The sequence below is a fragment of the Notolepis coatsorum genome, assembly GCF_963971535.1.
Source record: "Notolepis coatsorum genome assembly, chromosome: 18".
Lineage (NCBI taxonomy): Eukaryota > Metazoa > Chordata > Actinopteri > Aulopiformes > Paralepididae > Notolepis > Notolepis coatsorum.
The window spans coordinates 3,596,271-3,606,270 of record NC_140182.1 but is presented as its reverse complement, the minus strand read 5'-3'; the positions used below and the strand labels follow the sequence as shown (position 1 = coordinate 3,606,270).

At 41.9% G+C, this 10,000-nt stretch overlaps 1 protein-coding gene across 1 annotated transcript in view; it reads right to left on the bottom strand.

Annotated features, from left to right (window-relative positions):
* LOC311244795 (voltage-dependent calcium channel subunit alpha-2/delta-4-like) overlaps window positions 1–10,000 on the bottom strand; it is a gene marked incomplete at both ends in the record, with an annotated part of 181,251 nt that overhangs the window by 23,627 nt on the left and 147,624 nt on the right. Inside the window, 2 exons of the mRNA XM_084334483.1 lie at window positions 619–694; window positions 1,035–1,105. Coding sequence (XP_084190609.1) covers window positions 619–694; window positions 1,035–1,105 — 147 coding nt within the window. The remainder of the gene's footprint in view (window positions 1–618; window positions 695–1,034; window positions 1,106–10,000) is intronic.

The following is a 10,000-nucleotide window of genomic DNA, read 5'->3' as shown; positions in this document are numbered from 1 at the left end:
TGTGTGTGTGTGTGTGTGTTTGTGTGTGTGTTCATGTGTGCTTGTGTGTGTGTGTGTGTGTTCGTGTGTGCTTGTGTGTGTGTGTGTGTGTGTGTGTGTGTGTGTGTGTGTGTGTTGTGTGTGTGTTCGTGTGTGTGTGTGTGTGTGTGTGTGTGTGTGTGTGTGTGTGTGTGTTGTGTGTGTGTTCGTGTGTGTGTGTGTGTGTGTGTGTGTGTGTGTGTGTGTGTGTGTGTGTGTGTGTGTGTGTGTGTGTGTGTGTGTGTGTGTGTTCATGTGTGCTTGTGTGTGTGGAGAGATCAGTGTTCAGTGTTCTGATGGCCTGGGGGAAGACGCTGAGCCTGAGTCTCTCTGTTCTTGCTGCCTGTATACGGAGGCGCTTGCCTGACCGCAGCAGCTTGAACAGGCTGTTGGGCGAGTGTTTCAGAACAACTACTAGGGAATAGTCGACTAATCGATCGAAAGGAGCCAGGCATGGAATGGTTAAAAAAAAAATACTTTTATACTACCAGTCGACTATCGGAAAGTTTTGGCCAATCAAAGTCGACTATACAAAACCTTAGTCGGGGACGGGCCTAACGACTACTAAACAAAAAGGTCCGTCTGTTGTCGATCACTTACACTGAGGAGCCGGCGAGCGCTGCTGGCGTGATAGTGGCTGTTCTTACACATGGCCTGGTAGTCGAACAAGGAGACCCTGTGGGAGAAACCCAGGAGTTAGCCAATCAAATCAAATGTATCTGTAAGGCCCGACACGTTAATGTCCTCATGGGGCCGGACACGTCTTCTTTAAACAAGTCAAGAAGAAACATAACAATAAATCAAGAACAAAACAAAAACACCATAAAGTCCAAACAATTTAAAATAAATGCAACACTCCCAGACATACCCCACGCGAAGGTAAGGAAAAACTCACTAAAACCTAGCAATAGGAAGAAATGCACCACAGGCAATGTGGAGGAGAGAAACCAGGCCTTCTTTAATGTGAGTAAATGGCAATCAAGGAGTCACACAATGAATAAGTTAATAACACTTACTTTTTGTACATGCCCATCTTGATCAGCGACGCCATAACGGACCCGTCCACTTCGCCAAAGAACCGCGCGACCTGAAAGGAACGTTTTGGAAAAGTGCATTAATAAGATGTTTGCATTTCCATTACATTTCCGGAGTAATCTTGCTTTGCCACACACCTTGAGAGCCTTTACACCTCCAGTGTAACTTATATTATGGCCTGAGAAGTTTCAAGTTTCTTTAATAGTTGTCATACAGAAGTACAGAATACTTTTATACAAAATGCTTCTTACTGTTACGCTCCAGAGACTGTGCAAGACAAAATAAGTATGAAATAAAATAGTATAGCATGTAAAATAGAAGTAAAAATAGAGGTCACAGTGTTCAGTATAGACATATGTACAATGTTCGATGCAGACTAGAAGTAACTGAGTTTCCATACAATATACAATATACTAATATACAATACTATATAGTGCAAAGCAGAAATGGGATGAGGTACAATTTAGGTACAATTTACAGTAAGGTGTACGAGTTGTAGTGCAATCCTTTACCAATAAATATAAAGTGTGTTTAGGTGATCTAAAGTGTGGAGAGTGGGTGCTGCAGTGAGTTGTTTGTTTAAGTGAGTGTGTGCGTGTGGGTGTGTGTGCTGTGTGCATTTGATGGTTGTTGCATAGTGTTATTGTTCGTTGAGCAGCCTGATGGCCTGGGGATAGAAGCTTCTTCTGAGTCTTTCTGTGCTCGCCTTGAGACTCCGGTATCGCTTGCCTGACCGCAGCAGTTCAAGAAACTTGAACTTGAAGTTGATAAATTCCTTCATCCATGTGTGTTTGCGGGGGGGGGGGGGAGCATGTGAAGGACCATGACGGTGGAAAGTAACTGAGTATTTTACTCCACTACATTTATCTGAACCCATCAGTTACTACTTACTTTGAAGAAAAATATTTTGCATAGAAAACATAGAAAGATCAATCAGAGCAGCATAACTGGACCACATACCACTTTAACATAACCTTTAGAGGTCAATGGAACGAGGATTGAACACTCCCAAGCACTGGGATACACAAATGTCAATGTAGAATGCATACTTTTACTTTAGATGAATGAATGAATAGAATGATGAATGAATTCATATTTTACTTAAGTACATTCAATAGCAATACTTCTCTACCTTTACTTGAGTAGAATTTTAATGGAGGACTTTTACTTTTACCAAGAGTACTCATTTATCTGGGTATTTCTACTTTTACTTAAAGGAACACGCCAACATTTTGGGACATTAGCTTACCGTCTTCTCCAGAGAGAGACAAGAAGATAGATACCAGTTTCCTCTCTGTGTGTTCAGTAGAAAGCTATCTGGCTGCACGTTAGCCTAGCTTAGCACAATGAATGGAAGCGGACAGTGCCGGTTAGCCTTCAGGGGAGGTGTTAGTTGGACAATGCCTAGGCTAACCGGCACTGTCTGCTTCCATTCATTGTGCTAAGCTAGGCTAATGTGAAGCCAGATAGCTTTCTACTGAACGCACAGAGAGGAAACTGGTATCTATCTTCTTCTCTCTCTCTCTGGAGAAGACGGTAAGCTAGGGTGACCAAACGTCCTCTTTTCACGCCCTGTCCGGGGTGTCTGGGGGGGTTTATAAATTCATGAAAATGTCCGGATTTCTCAGCGTCTGAAGGCTCAGGCTGCATTTCTCGGCGAACATATAAATTACCGAATTATTAAAGCACTATTTGTTGCCGTTCGAATGCCATCTCACTTGACAAAATCCGTTCATCGGTTCTCGAGTTACATGCCTATGTCAGGCGAGCGTCTTTTTACGCCAGATTATCACCCCGGACTCCCGAGGCTCCAGAAGTCTAGCATCCGCCGATTGCGAAAATGATTGGTCAGCGTTGTAATTTGTAGTCAACAATGAGTGTATAGCTTTCCAGTGATATCCCACGTTGGGGTGTGCGAATCAGGGATCTACTGTAGGTGAAAATTGACAAACGAAGACAGGATCAAGTGATACAAATTCCGAATGAATTTACTTGGATCAGGAAATGGAGAGATGGAGAGCTTTTTTCTTGGCACACGGTTTACCCGGATGTCTCCTAGAAGACTCATTTCTGAACGGATTTTTATAAAATATGGACCTGTACTACATAAGACTTCAGGCTATGGATTTGCTGTGTTTTCCAGCTTATACAAAAATATATATATATTATTTTGGAATATTGCAACAAGTTCAAGTTCAACTCATGTTCAGCCCTATGTTACTCATTGGCACTAAAAGTGATTCTTCTTTATTGTGTAAGAAACGTCAGAATGTTATCTTTCAAAAGAGACCAGGCTTATGCGTGTGCTATAAGCATAAAGTATAAAGATAAGCTTTGCAAAAAAAGTATGCAGTCCTCAACTTCAAGTAAAAACAAATTTGCCACTTTTCTGGGCGCATGTTATGTGGTTAAATTTGGGATATTGCAACCACTGCAGAAAAATGTGAGTACACAAGTTCACGTTCAACTCAAGTTCAGACCTATATGCTACTCTATTTCATTAGCACTAAAAGTGATTTTCCTTTTTTGCATTAGTAACTTCAGAATGTTATCTTTCAAAAGAGACCAAGAGATCTTTTTTTTTTTTTTTTTTTTTTTTTTTTTGCTCCACACATTTTATGTTCTTTTACCAATTTATTTTATCAGTTTTATTATTCTATGTTTCTCTGCTATTTTATGTTTTAGTCTTGCCTATTTTTATATTCTTTCTTTCCTTTATTCTCGCTAGCTTTTAAGTCCCTTAACTGTAGCGCTCTGAGAGTTGCCCCGCAACTGTAAAGCGCATTACAAATGAAATCTATTATTATGCATGTGCTGTAGGGAGGTGTAGTCTGACGTCACTTTGGACCGCCCGCACGGTCCACCCGTTTAGGGATTTATCATTGGGAAAATATATTATCGGCTATTGTAATAATTATGCCTCATGAACATTGGCAAGCTTTCCATTTTTGCACAAAATGTGTTCCCTTCTACCACTAACATTATTGTTTAAGCTTTTTTGGTTGAAATAAAATTCAACGTAATTATTTTACGATTAATTGCTAATTGTTTCATGTTGAGCTATAGATTGTGGATGAATACACACAGAAAGGTACACCATGCCAATGTTCATGCTTTATTTGTTTGAAACGAGACGATTTACAAATGTGTCCATTGGAAAATGTACATTGCAATTTCAAGCGAGGTGGACCAGCCGGAAACAACAATGACGTAACCACTACACCTCCCTAGCTATAAGCATGAAGTATAAAGATAAGCTTTGCAAAAAAAGTATGCAGTCCTCAAGTTCAAGTAAAAAAAAATTGCCACTTTTCTGGGTGCATGTTAAGAAGTTAAAACAATAAGGCATCTTTGAGTAAACTTTGAGTAGAGATTCAAGAGGTTTAACATACACAAGACATATATTGGAATGAAGGTGGCCATGCAAAGTATCTTTTTTGGAAATCAAAATATGGGCACCCTACGGTAAGCTAATTTCCCAACATGTTGGCGTGTTCCTTTAAGTTAAGGAACTGTGTACTTCTTCCACCATTGTTTAATGGTGGCTGCTGGGAGTTAGGACCACCACCGCTATGAAGAAACGGACTCTCCACTAACGTTTAGTGTGTGATGTTAGTTTGTGTGGTCGCATCTGTTTCATACGAAGCTGCAGAAGGATTTCTTTTGGATCCGCATGCTACAACGAAAGGGCCATCTGTCGCCACGCTAAACTCAGCTTCAAGGTAAAGCCACCTGTTTTATCTCTTGTAGTTTAGCCCTTATTATTATTATTATTATTATTATTATTATTATTATTATTATTATTATTATTATTATTATTATTATTATTATTATTATTATTATTATTATTATTATTATTATTATTATTATTATTATTATTATTATTATTATTATTATTATTATTATTATTATTATTATTATTATTATTATTATTAATAATCATCCGCAGAGCAGAGCTACGTCAACAAACCAAGTAGGACGGGGCCCCGTTCCCCGTACCTGGTTCAACTAAGTCGATCAAGATGTCATTATCCAGATTCAGTTAACCCGATGTTTGAAGCCGGGATTTTCCTGTTCCTCGAAGGTGGATTCAGTCTCGTTAACTCAAGCCAGACTTGAGACCCAGGATAAATGCGCGCGGCCGCTCCAGTTGAAAAGCCAGCACGTATCGAGAGCAGAGATCCTGATTCTCTAGCGGCATTGATTGATTAATTGATTTAAAACTTTATTAACATATTGCAGTACGGCTCAATCGCCTCGCCGACAAGTTAAATGCGTTATCTATAGGCTAATTTTAAGTCCCTCATTACCTCAATCAATCAGATTATATTTCTTTAAACTTGCCTGCTGGATTGAATAATCAAATGAGATCTTGCTAGCGAAAATAATTAGTTAAACTGTTATACAGGATAACGATACGGCTCTCTTCCCATTGATTGATGTATGGTCGATCTTTTACTTATCTCCACTGTGGTGTAACGGGTTCTTCTTTTGACTTTCACGCAGACGACCGGGGTTCGAAACCTAGTCTTCCCCTTCTTTTTGCGATGTAGGAATAATTCAATTTGGTGCACGTTGAGAGCTATATAAAGAATGACATCCTCAATGCATGTAGATTTATAATATTTTAACTTAAAATTAGGCTACTTTGGCATATAATCATTAATATTATATTCCAAAAAATTATATTGGAAAAACGGGGTTTCGAACACCGGTCACTGGGTTGGCAGGATTGAGCACTACCGCTGCACCACTGTGCCAGATGGGATAAATTCATTGTTTATACATTAATGAACGAGAGACCCGTGTTTAGAATATCCTTTATTTTGAATGAAGTTTTATCTCTTTATCCTCATTCATTAATGTGACGTCAACGGCTCATTCAATTTCTCAAATCCGTCAAACAGCGCATCTCATCAGACATCTTAATCCCAGTTACAATTAAAATAACCACATAATGTGTACATCGCACCCCGAGCGCCACGGTATATATAACGTGCATTATTTAGGACAAAGTGAATTTAGTATCAGCATTTTGGGTCTATTTTACATTTCAAAAGCCCCATCTGGAAGAATGGAGCACAAAAACGTAATTCAGAATGGTATAATGCAGATCGTAGACTGTGGGAATAATTTCAGGAAACGGGCTGTCACTTCTTTGCGGGGGCGTGGCGATGGTTGATCCGGCTAACTTGAACTTAAACCCTGCTTTCGACCAGGCTCAAACTTTTGGATCTGTTGTCATGGTGATTTGGACAATCCAGGTACGGGGAACCGGAAAGTCCGGCTTAAGTCAGACTTCACCGAAAGTTATCCGGCTAACTCAGTTATCCAGGTACGGGGAACGGGGCCCTGGTCTGTGACACTCACAACTGAACTCAATAACAGAATACATCATTTCTGCAAATGGGCAAGATGGTCTAAGAAGATAATGAAGACAGTGAATCATATAGTATGAGAAGGAAGCTGGACGCTATCCTGGAGAACCCCTCCCACCCCCTCTATGAGGAGCTAGCCAAGATGAGAACCCCTCCCACCCCCTCTATGAGGAGCTAGCCAAGATGAGAACCCCTCCTACCCCCTCTATAAGGAGCTAGCCAAGATGAGAACCCCTCCCACCCCCTCTATGAGGAGCTAGTCAAGATGAGAACCCCTCCCACCCCCTCTATGAGGAGCTAGTCAAGATGAGAACCCCTCCCACCCCCTCTATGAGGAGCTAGCTAAGATGAGAACCCCTCCCACCCCCTCTATGAGGAGCTAGCCAGGATGAGAACCCCTCCCACCCCCTCTATGAGGAGCTAGCCAGGATGAGAACCCCTCCCACCCCCTCTATGAGGAGCTAGTCAAGATGAGAACCCCTCCCACCCCCTCTATGAGGAGCTAGTCAAGATGAGAACCCCTCCCACCCCCTCTATGAGGAGCTAGTCAAGATGAGAACCCCTCCCACCCCCTCTATGAGGAGCTAGCCAGGATGAGAACCCCTCCTACCCCCTCTATGAGGAGCTAGCCAAGATGAGAACCCCTCCCACCCCCTCTATGAGGAGCTAGCCAAGATGAGAACCCCTCCCACCCCCTCTATGAGGAGCTAGCCAGGATGAGAACCCCTCCCACCCCCTCTATGAGGAGCTAGTCAAGATGAGAACCCCTCCCACCCCCTCTATGAGGAGCTAGCCAGGATGAGAACCCCTCCCACCCCCTCTATGAGGAGCTAGTCAAGATGAGAACCCCTCCCACCCCCTCTATGAGGAGCTAGTCAAGATGAGAACCCCTCCTACCCCCTCTATGAGGAGCTAGCTAAGATGAGAACCCCTCCCACCCCCTCTATGAGGAGCTAGTCAAGATGAGAACCCCTCCCACCCCCTCTATGAGGAGCTAGCCAGGATGAGAACCCCTCCCACCCCAAGATGAGGAGCACGTTCAGCCACAGACTCATACCCCTCGACACACCACTAACCGCCTGGGCCATTAGGCTCCACAACGGGGGACAGGGAGCGCTGCCAGCAGCCGGAGAAATAACGGAAGCAGAACTCCAGAACTACTGGGAATGTCTGATCACTGAGTGTGTCTGACTCTTACCACCTAACCTGCATAGAATAGAATAGAATAGAAATCCTTTAATGATCCAGAGGGAAATTCGGCACTACAGAGCACTCACATTGAACAACAATAAACATTTAGGTAGGTAGTCAATAGGACTAAAATAGGAATATGAATATAATAATATAAAAAATAAGAATAAAAATAGAATAAACAATAAAATACGGTCCGGGATATACATTCTGGTACGTCTTAATTAGAGGTGGGCATAGACATATATTTTTTTTTAATCTAGATTAATCTATCTGCAATCCTGGAGTTAATCTAGATTAAAATGGCTCATTTGAAGTCTGCCGAAGGCATTAAAAATATGTGTGTTCTACCCAAATAATGACCAGAAGTAAGTCCTTACTTTTTCTTTCCTCCTTATGTTTCTCAGGCCAGGTGGCCCATTACACCATGAGCCCATCTCCCGTTTCCAAAATGCATTACAGACCGTTTGAAAAAGCTGTTTTGCTATGATAATTGGTAATGAAATATCAAAATAATGTTCAATAAGATGTACTTGTTTTACAATTTAAATCCTCTAATATTGGACGGGTCTTGTATTTACCTCAGCTGCAAAGAGCACCAGGCCTTTATTAGAGAGAGGCTTATATAAGAGGCAGGCCTGATTTAAAAAGAAATGACACTCATGGACTTAATCCATTCTATTTTTTAATACGTACATTGTCTGTCTACATTTATTTAGACTAACATTGGTATTTAAATATTGAGTGCAGTTGAGTAATTGTGAAACGGTGGTGGATAGACAGTTGGAACTGTCTATACTAGGTTGCGGGGCCCGCACGGACCATTTTGCGTGTGGTACCTTCTCGACTCTACCTGAGTCGAATCGAGTTGACATGCAGGCATTAGCTTTAGCTGACGCTATCATAGCATCATGATCTGTAATGTCAACTGGACAACGCCAGCCCGCCTTCCAACGCCATATAGATAGCGAACGTTAACTAGCGGTTGCAAACGAAGCCAACTTCATCCAGCCGACACCACAGATCTAGCTATGATGACAACGTTAGCTAACGCTAATGCTAACGCTAATGCTAACGCTAACGCTAACGCGAGGGAAACGTTAATGTAGTCCGTGTAGCGGGAACGGTAGAGAAAGGCAGCACTTAATTTGCATTGGCAAGAGTTTATCTCATTCTATATCACGGCACGGAAAAGAAATAAAAGAAATTATAAGAGGCCCGTCCTCTATTTGAATACCCTCCACTATTAGAGGATTTACGGTACATCAGCTAATGTAATTGGCTCCCAGACCCAACTTTGAGAATAGATTAACGGCGGTAATTATTTTATCGCGCGATAAGAGTCCGCCGTTAACTTAGCCCGGTAACGGTGTTAACGGCCCGGCCTTAGTCTTAATACATTCTAAAATCTTAAATATACAACTATCCAGCCAAAAATATGCAGAAATATACAGTAAAATGTACAGTAATAAGTGTGAAAATGTAAAGTGAAAAGTGTCCAGGAGGATTGTGAGAAGTGTAATGTAATAAAGTGTCCAGGAGGATTTGGCCAGATTGTACCGTCACCCTGTGCACAGTGATGCATTATAGAGTCTGATGGCTGTCGGAATGAAGGACTTCCTGTACCGTTCAGTGTTACATCTTGGGAGTCTCAGGGCTAGATCCACAAAGAATGGATTGCACGGTGCTAATTGCACCCTTACTTACAATTCATTATGAATTGAAAATGGGGCACCCTGATGTAAACAAGACGAAAGTCTTCCTCTGGTCTGCATCCCCTTAACAATTGTGTGTATTGAGCCGTACTGTATCGTACCCATTCTGCAATCTGTTAAATAAAGTTTTCATTCAAGTTTCATGTCTAACACTGAACTCCTCCTGTCAGCCAAGTCCGTGTGTAGTGGGTGGGAGGGGTTGTCCATGATGGCGTGGCGCTTAGCAAGGCTCCTCCTCTCCGCCACCCTCGCTAGAGAGTCCAGCTCCACCCCAACCACGCTACTGGCCTTCCTGACCATCTTATCCAGCCTGTTTGTGTCCCCTGCTCTCAGTCCGCTGCCCCAGCAGGTCACAGCGTACAAGAAGGGATGCAGCATGGACTACAACAACATATAACGCATATAACGCCAGTTAGGGTACCTTGTGTATACGGTTTACTGTACTTACTCATAGTATTATATTCAAGTGTTTTATTGGCCATATTTATTATAATGTATAACTGATGGGGCATCTGCACTGTTTACTTTCTCATATTCTTATATTCAGAGTCAATTATATTGTTTACACTGCATATTTTTATCTTTAACTATATAATTGTATCGCCTAGCTATCTATGTATTTCTACTATTACCCTGCCCATACCTGTACGCCCCCCCCCCCCC